General features: G+C 48.5%; 1 protein-coding gene across 1 annotated transcript; it reads right to left on the bottom strand.

The window, feature by feature from the left end:
• Positions 1–208: 208 nt before the first annotated feature.
• NFAM1 (NFAT activating protein with ITAM motif 1) lies at positions 209–13,778 on the bottom strand. Its single transcript, XM_010007759.1, has 6 exons — positions 13,724–13,778; positions 11,272–11,610; positions 10,086–10,195; positions 7,400–7,501; positions 2,727–2,813; positions 209–268 (listed from the first exon to the last, which is right to left on the bottom strand). Exons 1-6 carry the CDS (start codon positions 13,776–13,778, stop codon positions 209–211), a joined length of 753 nt encoding a protein of 250 aa, XP_010006061.1.
• Between the last annotated feature and the right edge of the window lie 3,971 nt (positions 13,779–17,749).

Genomic DNA, 17,749 nt, shown 5'->3' with positions numbered 1-17,749 from the left:
TGCATCAATGCAGACTGAGCCCCGGTGGGATTTGAGCAGATGTATTCTGTTGTTTATGAAGGGCAGTTTAGAAGGAGCCAGGGGTTTGCAAGTCCCTTGTGGTTGTGCCCTGAAGTTGCTGTGGATCTCTGCAGAGACCTGGGGTTGTAAGAGAATAGTTCTGCTATACAGAAAGATACCTGGTCCACATAGCCTTAGATTTTCCCTGTTAGATATTCTCATACAATGTATCAGAGGATTCTTCTAGACTTGCTTTCTTCTTAGGTGTCTGCAGAATGATGAAAAGGAGAAAAAAGAAATGGAGGAAAATTATTCAAAAGAAGATTAATTAATTCTTAACAAGCAGACACTGACGTTTGTTCTGTTATAAAGTCTGTAAGTGATCTGCTGAAACGGAAGCCACTGCAGTGAGAAGTGCTGCTCTGCCAGAGACAAACGTGACTAATCCAGCCCAAGGGATAAAGATGCCTCCTTTACTTGTCACTCTTCCCCCCAAAAAACCTGTCAGACAGAGAGAGGAGGGAAAATTGGACTTGGTAAAAAAATAAATCACTTTGGATTCTGTGAAGGAGGAATTCCCTGACCTCCTCAATCCTGTTTCTTCAACAGTTGAGTCTATTCCTCACCACCATTTCTTGTGCAGACAAGGCGCTGACAGGCTGATATTTTCAGCGCTGCGTGGCACAGTCCTGCTGCAAGCAAGGTTACACAGCAAGGAGCTGAAATGCCACCGGGTGAATGGAGCCCTACCTAAACTAGCATTTTCTCTGCTGCCACCACCAAAGGGAAACATTTTGCAGAAGTGCTGAGTGTAGGTGCCTCCAAAGCATGTGGGATTAACCCATCACTCCCCAAGCTGGCTGGCAGCCCTGTGTGACAGCGCACAAATGCTCTCATTTCGGAGATTCTCTGCCCTGCTTCCCTTGACACCTCTCCCTCTATCCGCAGCATCTTGCAGCAAGTGCTGGCCTGGACCCTCTGTAGCAGAGCCAGCCACCATCCAGCAATCCCAGCTCCCACTGAGGACACTTGGTCTGCTTTTGATGTGAGAGCTCATCCCATCTCCTCTCTATGCTTTTTTCTCCTTTGTTTCTCCTCTCTCTGCTTTGAACTTTACCCCACCCTGGCTGAGACTACCGGCAACAGACCCACTCAGGCACAGTTGTTCCTCTGCTCCTGCTCTGTTCCACAGACCTGTTGCCCCTCAGTGCAGCAGTTGAGTGGTGTGAGCCATACACAAGTGATTCAGCACAGCCCAGACAGCTCCAAGTTTGGGAACAAAACCCACACATACTGCATCTTATCATCCAGACTGAATAATTTTGAACGGGGCAGCTCATAAAGATATACAGAAGAATCAATAGGGTAGGGAACAAGGATCAGGACCTACTGTTCTTCCTATCCAACTGATTAAAAATGTAACAAGAACACAAAACCAGGGATGCTGTCTTTTCCAGTCCATAGGATGCACTGGGATATCAGACAGCCTATATTAAACCAACTCATTCTTCCCCTCAATAACCAGATACCTGCCATTGCCTTTTGTACCACCAACCACTGTGGTGCTACAGCAGTAACTGCAGGAGGCTAGTGGCCTTGGGACCTAACCACATAGCAAACAGTTCTGACACAAAGAAGGTGGCTTTATTTTAGACCACCTTTTCCTAAAAAGTTTGAGTTGTGAAAATGTCTCAAGCACTGGAAAACATTGTCCTTCGTGAAACAGAGGGATGGTGCCAACTGAAGCTGGTGCCATGCTCCACACTGCAGAAGCAGCATGGGGAACTCTTCCCAACATTATATCAGTTGGAGGAAGCAGGAGACATTTTTCAGGAACATTTTCCAGTGTTAGAAGAGTGAATATGTTTTTTAAGCAGATAAGAGATCTGGAAGGGAAAAGAACAACGAAGTTCTGAGGGCAGGAAGGAAATGTTCCCTGGGGAGCCTGATTAAAGTTTTGTCCCTGTAAAGCAGCTGATGTTGGCAGAAGGCAGGGTAGAGGGCTGTGTGGGCCTCCAGTCTGCTTCATGTGGCCCCCACAACTGACCTGCACTTGCATATTCTGAGTTGCAGGTACTTTCACTATGAGTGGATTTAGTTCCTTGTCTCTAACTTGTAACTTCCAGCCCAGCAAGAAGATCCAAGCCCAAAATGTACCCACACTGCCTCTTCCTGAGCCCCAGAACTGACAGAGACTGGATCAGCCCAGAGTCGGTTCAGACCATCTTAGCTTCTGCTACCATGAAATGGCTCTCAGGTGCCTAATGCTGGTGAGAGCAAACCTGTAGCCAGGGTCGCCCCAGTGCACAGATTCTTCTACCTGGAAGGACTTCTCAATTGCCTAAATAATCTAGAAAGGGCAACACTGAGGGCCAGCATCTGGCCAACTGTCCATGAATGCCCATCTCATTCAGAGGGAGCAGCAATTCTGAACCCTTCAATGCCTTTTAGGGCACATTGTGCAGCAAAGCATCTGCATTAATCCAGGACTGCCAGAACTCGCAGTGCTGCAAGAACAAGGGTTCTGCTGGAAGAAGGAAGAAAGGCTACATGTGCAGCACAGCTGGCGAGTGGATGCCACGTCCTGTTCTCCCCTTTTGGTGGGACTGGAAGTGGGGAAAGGGCAGACAGACTTGCTGCCTGCTAGGGCCACAGCAACTCTGTTTTTTTAACCCATGTGCCTAGTGCGTAAGCAAACTCTCCAAGAACGGGGCCCCAGCCCTTACCTTCCTTGGAGGACTCTTCTTGGGTGACAGGTTTTTTGTGTTGTCCTCAAGGCTAGAGTAGACTTCAACTTGGTGCAAATCCAGACACTGCATAAGGAAGCAAGAAGAGAGTAGGGGTCAGATAAATTACTTAGGTTTAAGACAATTAATTGCCTACTGTGTTGTTCCCTATCTCAAGCCTGACATCCTTTGGGAACCCCTGCTCTCTCCAGAATTTTGAAGTTCCTGACCCAAACTTGAGCAGAAAAAATCCTTTTCTCCTGGAATCTTTACATTGCAGCTGCATCATCTTCTTTTTTCAGGCTCACAGAGATGGGCTTTGATGCTACCTACCCTGTGTAAGGCAGTGGAGAACAACGCCAATGCCACTGCCTCCCTCTGCTTCACATTGTCCCAGAATGCAGAATAAAAGACCTCTCTGCCATATGAGAGGATATTGTGCACCATGGGGGCCACAGGTGCAGAGCAGTGCTCTGCATTGTCCAGGAGTGTTTAGGTGCCTGACACCCATGAGTTCTTGTTCATAGTTATTCTAGGCACACAAGGGTGAGAAGAGAGGCGAGGCTGAAGGTCCTGAAAAGCAGAGCCTGTCAAAAATGGGAAATTCGACACTGGGCATGATTTATATTTGTTGTCTGGGTTTTTTCCAAGCCAGAAATCTCCTTTCTTCTTAGAGTGAGCAAAGAATAATAATAATCAGAAAAAAATCAATACATTCGCAGACCCTCAAACTTCTCTGTGGTCCCACACACCTACACAGAGAAAGACACACATGCCCTACATGTGTATGCACGCACTGGTCCCCCAGGTAATGGTGTCACAGGAGATGCCTGTCAGTTTGAGTGATGTTCCAGATCTGCCTGAAGGATCAAATATAACAATCAGGAGGACTTTTCCATGTGTGTTTCAAGGATGACAGCAGGTTGCCAAGGTGGCTGTTTCTCTGGCAACAGGAAGATGGGAGGAGCTCCGTCCGCAAGAGGGGCAGATGGTATTAGTGGAGAGACTGCAAAGGGAGCAAAGCACCCTGCAACACAGCCAGGAGGATGAGCAAAACTTGGGGGCTTCATTCTGGGGCTGCCAATCACCTGAACCTCCATCATTTCATCCAGAGTTGCAAATGCTCAGCATCTTTCGGGATCATGGCCAGTAGAACAGTGGTTTGAACAGGAGCAGATGATTGAGGAGCAGCATTTGGAAGCAGGACTTGGAACAAACAGGCACTCAGACAGGAGGAGGCTGCAGTAAATTAAGAACCCCACGGCTCTCCCATTTCCACTCCTCCTCTGGGAACAGGCAAATTACTTAACCTGTCTGCTTCCCACTCCCAATGACCCGCTTGCCTACAGCAGACATTCCCAACTATTTGCATGTGCACATGTGCGCACAGAAAATCCCATTTCCCCATCCTCATTTTAAATTCTCTTTGTGATGCTCACAGTGAGGACCTTGTCCCATGTGCTGTGCTCCCATCAGCCTGGCTCTGTGTCCCCATGGCAGGACAGGCAGCCTCTTTCACTACTCTAGTACAAAGCCACTTGCAAGCAAGACATATCCTTTTGGTGTATAACCTCCTAAAAAGATTCTCTCCCTCCACAAGCCCTCTTCCCATGGAGGCTGTTCACAGCGCCAGTCCTTTGCTGGCCAGTTGGAAAGCCGGTGTCTCCAACCACCATCTGCAAATTAATTACTTTTACTTGGTCACTGACCACCTGCTACTGTCACAGCAGAGGCACACAGGCCTCTCTACTCCCTGCTGGCAGATGCCTACCCATCCCCAAGTAGCTTCCTTGTCTCCCTCACACCGGGAAAAGCTCCTGTGCTATGGAACCTATCTGTGCTGCAGGAGTTCTGTTTGCTGCTCAGAAAACCTTGTTTGAAGTGTAAAGTGGATGAAGCAAGTCCCTCAGATTGTTACTTCCAAGCTGCTTGTTAACTAGGCAGCTAAACTGGGAGACAGTGGAAAATACTGTGTGGGTCTGGACAGTGCAGTGACACAGAACTGCTCTGGGGCTGCAGGAGGACAAAGAGGTCCAGGAACACATGTTGGCGCAGGGAGAACAAAGTGGGCACCCAGCTGCCCCCTTATTACCAGGGCTTTTCACTACCTGCTGCTTTTCACTGCATACACACAGCCCCAGGAACCATGAGGTAAATGGTGGCACCTGGAAGAGCCAGTGGGGAAGGTATTTACTCCTAAGGATGTTCAGCGGGACGGCTTTGCAGAAGGTGTCCTAGGAGCTTCCCACACCAGGGGTGAGCCTTGCTGCTGTGTAGGACAACACAGAGCATTTGACGAGCCACTTCCAAGCCCTTACTTTGATATCCAGTGCTGCCTCCTGTTGCTTCTGCTCCCAGTCCCAGGCCTGCAAGGCCACTGTTGTTCCCTGACCTGACTTTTTTCTGGAGTCTGACGTCTCGGTTTCCCCCACAGGTAGCACACACTGGCCTCCCATCTCATCTCCTAATCTCTGACCTCACTTATCTCATCACATGGAGTTAGTTCCCACTTGTCCTTCCCTTTTCCTTGCCTTAGCTCACCCCAATGCTGACCACAGATTTCTGAGCTCCCCATGAATTAAGCACCAAGTGTTCAACACCTGATCTAACACAAGTGGGTTTTCACAATGCACATAATTCCAAACACAGTTTGCAGGGCTGGTTTAAACGATACAGAGGCCCAGCAAAAATTAGCAGTGGGGCACCAGAGTCATCTTACAAAGTCACCTGTCCTGAGGGCCCATCCAACATTGGGTCCCCACCCCAGGGCTCTTTGCCCTCTGTCCCCCATCAACTTCCCCATCACACCTCGCATCTCCGTGCTCCCCCTCTTCACCTGGCATCCCTGCTCTCACCTCCTGCAGTGCCTGCGGTGGGAGCTGCTGCTTCATGCCTGAATGAGTCACCCAGCAGCAGCTGCTCCACCATAAAGCCACCTCCAGCGGGCAGGCAGGCAGGCAGGCGGGCTCATGCCCCTCAGCAGGCAGGAGATGGTCTGAGGCTGCTGGCAGCTCTGCCAAAGAGACCTGAGCCACCTGCCCTGCACACTGGGCTGGCTATGGGCCCCACACAGCTGGTGAGTGGTGAAGGGGCTCTGGGGGAAGGCCAGCTGGGCCAGGGCCACAGGGCTCCTGCAAGCACAGGGTGCCCCGCCAGCTCCCAGGACAGCCTGTGCCTAAGGCTGGCTCTGCTGGCTTGATGCAGCAGCCTTAGTGGGGCCTCCTGAACAGAACAACATGATGAAACATGTAATTAAGATGGAGCTAAGGATGCATGACGAGGCCGACTGAGCGAGAAATGGATTTGATTTTTTTTTTTGTCTCCTTGCAAAAATCATCCACTTCAGCAGGAAACCACCCATTTGGGTTTTTTTAAGCCTGAATTAAAAATAAATTATTTTATATAACTGAAAAGGTTTATAACCTACAATCTCCTTTACCCAAAGCATTGCTTTTTTGCCCTGAATAAACATATCACATACAATGTATAGTGTTTTTAAACCTCTACTCCAAAAGTAAAAAGGCCACGAAATGGTGCCCTCCCCACCTGCAAGGTGAGAATGAGAAGGGAGCAGGCCCATCCTCTTTGTCGTATTTGCCCCCTATTAGGTCTCCTGCCTCCTTAGCAGAGCTCTGCTCCTTCTGTACTACATTCTCCAGAGTTTTGTTTTGTTTAAATGATTAATGCAGCAGAGCTCACAGGTTCTCCTTGGAGAGACTTTTCCAGCCTTTGTAGACCTCACAGTCAGAAAGGCTTCCAAATAGTCAGTCAACACTCTTCACTACTCACTTAGATCATAGGGGGAAACAAACAAACAAACAAACAAAAAAACCCTAAACCACCTTCCCTTCTTAGTGGAGCAGCCCTCCCATGGGAATAAAAATGGGTTCCTTTGTTCTTTTTTCTCCTTTAAGTGGAGCTGGATGGGTTGTAAATGGTATTAGGGATCATGGTTACTTGAGGTAGCTGAGGCCTGGGCCTGACGTGTCAGGAGAGCCACTCCAATCCTATTACACTGACACTGACACTGCTGGGCTCAGGGAGTGGGAGCAGTTGGTGTTCCCCAGCTTTGGGGAATGGAAAAAGGGAAAAGAGACTCCCTTCACTTTCTTCTTGCCCTTCTTATCTGAGAGCTAGTCAGCCTCCTTGGGGCTGCAGTGATCCATGACATTGACGCTGGGTGGATGTCACAGCAGGAGCTCCAAACAGGCACTTCTCTCTGCTCCTTTCCTGAGCCATCATTCTCCAGCTGGGAAGGGCATGTCCTTGAGACACTCTACTTTACGAAGCGGGGCTGAGATCCCCTCTTCTTTCCTGACTTGTGGAGACCCTTCTACCTCTACCACCAGGAAGCCTCTCTGGGCCCAGGCTTGCTGCTCTATGCTGCCACACTGCTGGAAGTGTGCTGCCCAGCAGAGAACGGTGCAAGGCTTTGGCACTGGCAAGGCCACAAGTGGGATCAGAGAGGATGGAGACAAGCAACATGCACAGTCCTGAGAGGAGATAAGCAGGGCAGAGCACAGGAGCAATGTCACCAGGGCCAGGCTGGTATGCAGGTATTGTTTGTGTTTCATGTCACGGTAGTGCTGTTGTCTGTACCCTGGCAGGTCAGGAAAAGGAAGGGTTATACCATGATGCTTACAGAAGGGAAGGAGGGTGATTCTGGTACTCACGTCATACACAGGAGGTGGTGGTGGTGGTGGGCTGGCTGGAGGGGGCTGCGTTTCCACCTTATGTCTCAGGATATTTAGCTGGTTCATTCTAGGGCACAATACCTGCTGATGACAAGACACCAAATGACACATTTGGATTTCTCCAAATCCCCCCAGAGATGAAGCAAATACCCATGTCATATCAAAGCCAGCTGCTCGCACCCTCCCTGAGTGCTTCCAGAGCAAAGAGTGCTGGCTCTCTGTGCAATACAGGTCCCTTTCCTCAGCACAGGGTAAAATGAAGGAGTCTCCTGACTTACACTGGAGCAGTGGAAAGAACTGGGCTTTGTGCCTGGTACATAGCAATCACTTGCACCACTGAAGCTTACACCCTCCATCCAGCTAAGTATTTAACAACACACAACAATGCTGTAGGACAGGGAGTAAAGCAGGGCCCTGTTCTAAGTATGAGGGAAATTTCAGAGGGGCAAAATGCAGTGACTTTTGTCACAATTTGGTCAGGAAGCTTTTGCTAATGTGCAGAAAAGAGCACCAGATGACCAATAATGATGATATATTGTCAGTGATGTGCACTAATGCGCAAGTCCAGCATGGAGTTCTAGAAGAAGGTATGTTTCTTGCATTGGATGACTTCTTGAACACTCTCCATTCACGCACAGAGAAGGCTTAGCCCTGCTCAGCAAGCAAGAGAGGAGGCAGGAAAGGCAGAAGGCTTTGCTAAGTATCTCTGTTCTAATTCAGAAAGAAGTGGGATGATTATATTCACATCACATGAAAACGATGAACTGCTTTCCAGTCCATTAGTAACTAAGGAGGATGCTAAATAGCTTTTCTTAAAGATAAACATTTTTAAACCAGCAGGTCTGAGCAAGCTGTGGTAAGAAATATGGGCTGTGTTCTGCAGGAGGGCAAATGTAATGACTGCAAAATCTCTTCAGGCCCTGAGGACAGCCCATAGGTCTGAGACTTGCCAGCCCACCTCAAAACCTAGAGATGCCAATCAGCAAGTCGTGACAGTGCCTCCCTCCTCATCCCCATGGAGACACTGTCTAGGCAAGCAGAGATGGGGGCTTGTCTCCAGCCTAGTCACTCTGCTGCTTACACTCCTGCCCCCTCCATCAGGCTGCCTGCAAGGTAGGTCTCACGAGATCAGCAGGTCTGCCAGCTGCTGCCATTCTCTTTTCAACCTCACGATCTCTGACTGTGTGTGTTGAAGCCTGATGCTCCTTGGAGTTGTAGGACTGTACCAGCAGCACAGCCTCCACATAAAAATGCATGCAGAGAGTCTGCTGTCATGGGGGCAGAGGGCAGGCTGAAAGTAAATATGGGAAATACTCTACCGAGAAAGCCACAATCCCAATATTATGTTCTAAAAGACATCAGGGTTGGGGTTTTTTTAAGCCAGCCTTAAGATCTCTGGAAGAGTGCAGAGGATGTTATTTGAACTCCTGAAGTACTAGGAGCAGTAGGTTCTCCCTAAACAACAGGGATTCCAGTTATCATGACTCCAGAGTTTTTTCCACAGGGCCCCTGCCTCATCCAGAATGTTAAGCCCTATTTTTGGCTGTTCTGCTGCTGCTGTCTACATCCTTTCTTCCCTACTCCTGGTTTCCCCTTCATCCTCAGCTACTCACCCAGCTTCCACTCCTTACCCAGCTGGTCCCAACCTGTGCCACTGGTCTGCTTACCTGAGGGGCCCTGTCAGTCCAGTCTGAACACCCTCCTCCAAGCTCCAGTGCTACTTCACTCCAGATTCCAGTCCCAGTTTCTCCCCAAAGGCTCCTCCCTCCAGCCTCACAGAATCCCTGCTGTTGGAACATGCCTCTGGAGATTGACTAGTCCAAGCCCCCTCTGCTCAAAGCAGAGTCAACTACAACAGGTTGCTTCTCAGGTCCTTGTCTCTCTTTTTTTTCTAGTTAGTTGGGACTTCTACACAGTCTTCCCTGGGATCCTTGTTCTCACCTTCCTCTCCCACTCTGCCTCTTAATGTTTTCTCTGTCAAACACACGCCCAAGACTCTGGTCCCCATCCTACCACACTGCAGATTGTTTTCTTCGATGGTGCCTGAGCCATGGCTCAGGAATGCAGTTGCACAGTCTCCCTGCCACCAGGCCGTGCCCTTGCACCAGAGCAGACTCCATCTTGAAAGATGATAAGACACAGGGAAAGTCCTGCCCTTCTCCTGCCACGAGGGCTGCAACAGACTTGCTTGGATGCACAGGACATTACCTGTTTGACTGGCACTGTGTGGAAAGGCAGCCTCATATAGGCTCCTTTCGACAGCTGAGCTGCTAAATTGACAAGAGCCACAACTGAGCATACACAGACTGCAATTTTCCAAAGACCCGTCACAAGGCCACAGCTCCTTGAATATTCCCAGGGCCAGCACATGGCTAGCATGACTTCTTGCCCTGTGTCAGATCCTTGCTCTAAAGCAGATCATGACAGAGTCAAAACGATTACCAGAATTTCTTTAAGGGGTAAATCAATGACTCGTTTTGTCTTTCCTGTAATCTTTTTTTCTCAGAAAGACTGAACTTAAAAATAAGAAAATAAACCTGAGGGAGACACCCAGCACAGAAAATTTCAGCATGGGAACTTCCAATCCAGCCAAGTTAGAAACAAGTAAAGTAAATTCCTAGAATGGGTCATGTCAGGTATTGCTTTTTATTTGGTTATAACTTGCCTTTCTTTTCCACAGAAGCAGAACTGTTGCAGTGATGCTCAATAAAGCAAGAAGAGTGGTAAGGGTAACGAGGATTTTCCACCCAGAAGAGGTCTCTGGGTACCCTGTACCTGTAAGGAAGAAGGCAAAAGATTCACATTGTGAGTGAAAGTTACAATCCTAATGTGTTTGTAAACCTGGGAAGAGCCTTTAGAATGCTAAAACACAGAAGCAGTGCAGAATATGGTGGCACAGATGCATACACCCTTCAAAACCTGGTCTGACTGAACTGAGAGAAGGGTTCAGCTGAAGCATCATGCAAAAGAGACAGGATAGCAGCTGCACTTCTTGTAGATTAGAGTGAGGTGACACAACTATGAGAGCCAAGAAAGGGGTAGTTTGAGGCTGACAAAGGTTTTTAGTGATAGGGGCAGAAAGGTAGATGGTGGAAATCACACAGACCACACAAACTAGCAGGGTGGGTACACTAGGCATCCTCTGACCAGCGTAGCAAAGCTACTTCATCACAGCTCTTTGCATTTACACTTCATAAGAAGTTTTTCGTATCCAGCATTCCATAATGCAAATCCAGCCAGTCAGCAGCACTCATGTCCTTATCAATTTTCTGTAACTTTCCTCTTAACATGACCTGAAGCTTTCCCTTGCTTTCCAGTCTTTGCATTAATGAAACAACCAATCCCTGGTTCCACATGGAAAGGGGAGGGGGGTGAGATTACAGTGGGCCCCTAACCTGTTTCTGAGCCACTGATGGTGAGTGCCTAACCTGTACATCTGATTAGAGTGAGCACCCTAACCACTGACTTTGTGTTCAACCACCTCTGTCACGCTGCTAAAGGCCAAACCACACTGTCTCCTGAACACTGACACCTAAAAGCACCCTCTGACCAGTGCCTAGGCTCCTTGGTTAGACCCTGACTTTATGGCTGCTGTGCCCAGGAGGCCATGGCAGGGCAGGTATAAATTACTCTATCTTCACCTCCCCATCTGTGCATTGGGAACAGCAGCACAGGTCACCTGTGTAAAACATATTCAACTCTGATGGCATTAAGTATTGAGCATAAAGTATTATTCCTACCTGACTTTATAGCATGTTTGGATGGAGGAAAAGAAGAACAAAGATCATCTTTCCATAGCTAGATCCAGTGATTGCTAACCAGCTGCCTTTCCTTTCTGGTTGTTCACTTACCTCTAGCAAGGACAAACACTCCCTTTCCCGTTTTCTGAGTGTCATGCCATTCGACCTTGCAGTAGTACGTGCCAGTGGAAGAGGTGCTTTGAGATGGCATGAATGTGTGACTGTAAGATTGGGTAACAGTCTGATTCTCTTTTCCAGCAGGGATGAGTACCTTTTCTGACCTATTACAGATGGATGTCTTCTGGCCCAATGAATTAATCCAGTAGTAGAAGATTGAAAATTTGGTGTATTTTGGCATGTAAGAGAAGGTGACTTCACAGGGGATAGTTATTCCTTCCTTCAGCAGTGCAACCTGGATTGGAGGTTTTTGTTGTACATCGACATTTCCTCCTGTAAAGATAATTGCCAGCAGTCACCTAACAGCACTTCAAGTCAGGAGAGGACTGCTGCCCCAAAGACAGGATCACACGGTGAAAATAACCGTATGCCAGGAAGCGCGCCCGTAGCCCGCAGTGTTGGCCCTTGACTGGTTCAGAGCACGTGCCCTGTGTGATCTGCCACATTTCTTAGGTAATTGCTGTCTGATTTGCAATAGCCTGTTGCATCTACAGGCTTCCCCTTTTCCCTTGTGAGCTCCCCCACACCACGCCAGCACACAGAAAGACAGGAAATGAAGCAGGAAGTGAACTGATTTTGCACTGGTGTGAAGCTATATTTACAGCAGATGAACAGAAACGAATTTTCCAAGACAAACACTACCTAGACATCTCCTGAAACTCCTGAGCTACAGAACTCTGCTGGGGTGTCTACGTGTGCCCACTTGATGACTCTGCATCAGTGAAGGCGCTGTACAGAAGCAGGTGTTATCAGTGGGACTGTATGTTTCTGAGGCACAAGTGTTGAAGGAAATTGCATGTTCTGCATGGGGACCAACACTGGGGTCAGGAGAAATAAGGCACAGCTTAATCACTTCAAAATTATGCTGCTGTAAGTGGGCAGCAAAACACAAGACCTGATGCTAGATATGGGAACTATCTGCAGAAGACGGCAGATCTTATGTATCTACACGTGACAGTATCTTAGGCAGAGAGATAGGAGATCATGCCCTTCATGAACTTCCTCCTTACACAGACAGAGCTGTTGAAAGTGATCTGTCACTGCAATCCAGTAGACAATTATGTCGGGAATTATAAGAGAGGATGAATAAGCACAGACAGGGAACCACACCATAGTTCACTCCCTGTTTTGTTTAAAAAAAAATAATTAAAATGCTAAGAGTAAGCCACAGGCTAGTAAAGAGCCTGAGGTACAGGATGTCTTTGGCTTCCCAGCCAAATCTGGATTTAACATCAGGCAGTCTCTGGATCTATTTGTTTGGCAGCTGACATAACACCACACATAGAGCAACTTAAGAGGAGGCCTGTGTTTTTGCTGTATTTAGAAAAGGGAACTAGAAACTTACACACAAGTCTTCTTACAAAATCAAGGATTCTTTCAGAGACATGAAAAGAGAATGGGGGGGGGAAGTAGCGAGAAAAAGTAGGCGATGGGCAGGCTTTTCCATTCATGCTTTTGATGGGATTCCCTGGGGTCCTGCCTCTATGAACAGGCTCATAACAAGGCATTAAAGCCGTTCCAAAGCACAGCCAGGCTTGCTTTCCTGTCATCATGCACTAACGCTGCGTTGCAACAGCAGCATCACCTCCGCACAGCAGGACTCAGCATCGGAAAAGGCAGCTGGGGCTCAGCGCTGCTGAATGCCAAGCTTGGAGGGAGTGTTGTGGGGGGCAATCATGGAGGGGGGGCACAGCCACAGCCACTGTCCAGAAAGGACTGTTGGGAAGTAACATCCGTTAAAGAAAATCCTTCTACAGACGACAGAGCCAGGGACAATAGCCTGAGAGTAAAGACAAGCTTTGGTTACATCGCTAGAAAAAGGTTCTTAGCTGTAAAACTGACTGAGATACAGTACAATCCTAAGGGATGTGCTCATTTGTTGTGAGTGCACAGTCCTGTGTACTATAGATAAAATAGTGTGGAAATACAGTAGCAGAAAATCCTGCAGACACTGAGGGGGTGATAACCTGAGAAGTCTCTTCTGGGCCTGATTTTCTAAAATCATTTATCATCCATCTCTTCATCTCTACCCAGCAAAACACACATGAACATAGTTTCTATCCAAGACATGGCTAAGCACTGCTGCAACAAAAAGAGGAGAGATCCATCTTCTTACAGTATCCCAGGAGCCATTAGCTTGAGATGAACATGCCAGGAAATAAGCCAAGCCATTTTATTTAGGTTATCTAACCCTTCTCCCATGCTCCCTCTTTCTTGAGGATTCTCTCAGCTTTGAAATGCTTTAAAGACAGAAATAGCTGCAGCATGCAAATTCCTAGAGGGGATCTCTGGAAATTAGCAAAAAGATAGCAGCTGGAAATGCTCTAACATGAACAAACATGAGAGTAAACAAAAGGAATTTAAAAAAAAATAAAAGCTTTTTTACCTCCACACTGAAGCAACCAAAGAAAGAGGAAGATGACTTTTAGACTAGAGGCCATGATGGGGGTCAGAGGCTGTAAGAAAGCAACCAGATACGAAGATCCAGAAGGCATAAGAGATGAGGGTTTGTCAGGTATTTCCATGCCCATGCAGCTGGTGGATCCCCTCCTATTTGCAAAGGGACGTCAGGATGGGCACATACTGCTTTTGGCAAGCTGTTCCTGGCAGACACAGGCTCTTCTGCTTTTCGGTCAGACTCCTCCCTGCACCAGGGTTCATTTCTCTGTACTGTTGCGATGGTGTTACACATACCAGCAAGTGTTGAAAGATAAGGCCATAAGCTCTTTAATGCATAGAGCTTTGTCTTCCAATTACTGTAAAACATCAAACGCATTTAAAGCAAACTTTGTCACCTTCCACAGCGACAAAAGCCCTGTGCTGGCATGTGGGAATAAAACCTACTTGGGCTGATGCCGATCAAGGCCATTTGAGGTGAATGTGCTCAAAATCGGCAAAGGATTCAGCAGAATCTGGAGTGATGGACAAGCTTAAAAGTGTTACAGTGGGATTTTTACCATAAATTTGCAAGGATTTGTTTCCACAGTTGTTTTGGAAAAGCTGTTCTGGATTACTTCACTGCATGAATGGTCCAGGCTTTGGAATAAGGTCACCTTACTTAAAATTATCATGACTGTTTAGTTCACATGGAGAAGCTGCTAAGCACTGCCATAGGGTGTGGGTTCAGGGCAGAGTAGCACTGTCAAACTCCTTCTTCATGCGAACACTTATGTCTGGGACCACCTGCTTTGCATTCAACATGGAAAACAAGTACCCACATCCGCAGTCAGTAACAAAGAAACAGCTCCATGGTCCTCCTGACTGCACGAAACTTCCCTCCACTGCCAACTCCTCCACTAGGTCACTACGGAGGAAAGCACTCATATTCCAGAAGTGAGAACGACCTGAGAGGAAATTCATCCCTAGCAGCTGGTATGTTTCAGATCCACACAATGCTGGCTCTGAATCAGCTTCAAAATGCAGGTAAGCCTTAAGAAATCTATTGTAGGGAAAACTAAGGAGAGTCCTTTGAAGAAGAAAACCCTCTCTTTGTGGGAGGATCCTGCCACCTATACTCATGAGAAGTCTTTGATTTCAAGGAAAGCTTGTTTTTAGCTAAGACATCTGCAGTGCAACAGCTGAGCAGCGTCTGACTCAAAAAAACCCTCATGTCTGAGAGGTCATCACTTCTCTCTAGGCAGCTTCCTCCTTTCACACTTCTCATGAGATGTTTGCCCTGTCCACAAGCAAGCACTCTGCTGCAATTTCAAGGGTGCCTGCTCACGCATGCGGTGTGCTGGGCTGTGTGGGGAAAGACTTAAGAAGGCAGCTGAGCCTGTAAACTGCACACTGTCAAAATCACTCTCAGTTGTTTTATCTCACTAGGCCTTGTAGGAGTGAGGTTTGCTCCAAAGTGACCTTTGTTTTACAGCATTTTCCTTCCTGCTCAGCCTGGGACAGGTCCCCAGGAGGAAGGTGTCTTGACACAGAGGGTGGCATGCAGCTCTGGCCACTGCATGCCCCCAAGCCCAGGTACCCCAAAGAGAGCCCTGACAGATGGGGAGAGAAGCAAGTGGCTTTGTGTGGCTCTACAAGGCAAGTGCAGCAGCTGCACTCCTCTGGGGAAGGTTTAGCTCAGATTAGCCAAAACCAACTCCTCTCCCCAAGACATGCTGACGTGAGCTGCATGGGGCTGGTCTCAGCTGGATCTCGCTTCTCACAGGTCTTAACGCTCAGCAGCAAAGACAAAAGCAGTCACAAGACACTCAGGGCCCACTTGATATTTCAGATATGTAGGCACAGATCAGGCAGATGTGCCTCTGGGGAGCTGTGGGCTTACAACAGTGCTCAGCAGCATTTCCCATATCTGAACAGCACCTCAAGGTAGTTGGGGCAGGGAGGGAGAAGGGGGCAAGGGCTTTCTAGCCTGCTGTGGAAGAACTCTGCTGAACAGCTTCCTCGGCTCTTGTATCATGCTCATCCCCATGGTAGCACACAGCTTTGCAATTTCCAGCATTGATGTATTTCTAGAGGACAGAACATGCTGCTCCTGTCAGTGATGTGTTTTAACTGTTATCAGCATTTATCTGCTTCAGGAATTCAGAGCGATAAGTGGATTAAACGCGGTAGGTTTGTAGGGCTGCTGGGTCAACATCCCCCTTCCTCCTTTCCCTTCTCTTCCTATAAACAACCCAGTTGCCACTCCAAATGCCAAGTCCTAGAAATACTGCTGTCTGGAATTAAAAAAAAAAAAAAAGATCTAGCATTTCAAAAGAGATCACACATAAGACTCAGCTGTGGGATTAGAGACATGGCCAGGCCAGAAATACATTCACTGCTGGAATTTGCTATGGTAGAGCTCACTGAAAAGAAATGGCTTTGAAACTACTACCCAGCAGCTATTAACTGCGAGACAGGATGACATTCTGTTCCTTAGAGCCTGAAGGGAGCCTGAATCTTTGAATGTTAAATTCTAATTCAATTTGGTCTGGGGATTCAGGGCTGGGGTTTAACCCTGGAGACATAAATGGGAGGAAGATGAAGAAAAGCTGGAGAGATGTGTGTTTCTATTACCAGCCTGTAGCACAGCTGAACTGATCCCCCTGAAACTTGGGTGGAACTAACCAGGATACCTGTGCCAAAGGAAATAAATGACAAAGCTCCAAAGGAATAGATCATTGTATGACCTTCACTCATGCATTATACAGTACAGTGCTGCGTGTGAGCTGGTCCCTGCAGCATGACAAGGAGGGAACTGCCTGTCTAGCAGCATAGGCTGGCCAGGATCCATATGGCTTGGTACTTCCTTTGATGCAGCGAATGCTGATCACTTCCTGAGACAAAATACAGGACTGGGCCAGGTGCTAGCAACAGCTTCTGCTTGTAGCTGGGAAGCGGCCATTAATTTCACTCAAGTGCCGTTAAAAGCCGGCCACAGCGGCCAGCACTCCCAGCCATGAGGAGAAGCACATAGTTCTGGCGCAGATGAACAACAAGTTTGGACAAGTGCTGAACCTACCAGAACTGCCTGTTCACAGCTGTGTCCAATGTACACCCACAAGCAAAGGCACACACACATGCCCACACATGCCCCCGCAGCCAACTCCAGGGAAAGCGTTTATTCAAACAAAAAAAGGCTGCTGCCAGCCAAGGCGAAAGCAATGCTGCGGGGACCACAACAAAGCCTCTCCACTGCTGAAGCGTTTAACACCACAACCATCCAAAACAGAAACACCGCTTGGCGCGGAGAAGGGCTGCAGCAACTCAAGGAGCCAGATTGCAAAGCGAGCATTCCCCAGCGCGGCAGCTCTGGATTTGCCGCCGTGTCGGAGACCAGCTCGGTTCCCCGCTGCTGAAAGGCAGCAACGCACGCACCCCTGGGGATTCCCAATCTCTCTGACCCCTCCAACCCCAGGCCCCGCGGCCTCCCTGTCTGGCAGCAGCAGCGACAGGAGAGCCAGGGCCAGTGGGGCCGAACCTCTGCCAGCGTTTTTAACACTGTTGTGCGTCGAGTGACTCCCAGCAGGGCTGGATGATGCTGAGGTAAAAGCTGCCAATGCCCTCGCTGCGTTTCCACGCGTCGAACTGCTCTAGGGAAGAGAACAATCAGCGGCTCCAGGGGAAAATGGAAAAAGAAAAGGTGTTGACACCACCGTGGGGAAGGGAGGGGGCTCCTCTGTAATTCCCTTTCACCAGCAAAATGAGTCTGCCTCAGAAATCACCCTGCTTCTGCTCTTTTTCTGTTCATCTCCTGGAAAGATTCCCGGGGACGAAATCACCATCACACGCCTGATGAGCTCTTGGGGCCGGCGCTGCCCCGCTGCGCCTGAGCCCCGCCGGGTTCCCTACAGCCTCCCGTCCCTCACAGGCTGCCTCTCTCAGCCCGAACGGCTTCTTGCCCTCTCAGGCCGGACCTCCCAAGAGGAGACCCACCTCGGGGCAGAAGCAGCAGCGGCCCTCCTGCGGGCAGAAC

This window comes from Chaetura pelagica, unplaced genomic scaffold (assembly GCF_000747805.2).
Source record: "Chaetura pelagica isolate M959 unplaced genomic scaffold, ChaPel_1.0 scaffold752, whole genome shotgun sequence".
Classification (NCBI taxonomy): domain Eukaryota; kingdom Metazoa; phylum Chordata; class Aves; order Apodiformes; family Apodidae; genus Chaetura; species Chaetura pelagica.
This window is presented reverse-complemented; position numbering and strand designations above follow the sequence as displayed.

Coding starts and splice junctions, on each gene's coding strand:
- NFAM1 (XM_010007759.1), bottom strand. CDS start 13,778: ATGGCCTCTAGTCTAAAAGTCATCTTCCTCTTTCTTTGGTTGCTTCAG. Junction 10,196..11,271: donor AGTGTTTGTCCTTGCTAGAG/GTAAGTGAACAA, acceptor TCTTCCTTACAG/GTACAGGGTACCCAGAGACC. Junction 7,502..10,085: donor TGCTTCTGTGGAAAAGAAAG/GCAAGTTATAAC, acceptor TGTCATCAGCAG/GTATTGTGCCCTAGAATGAA.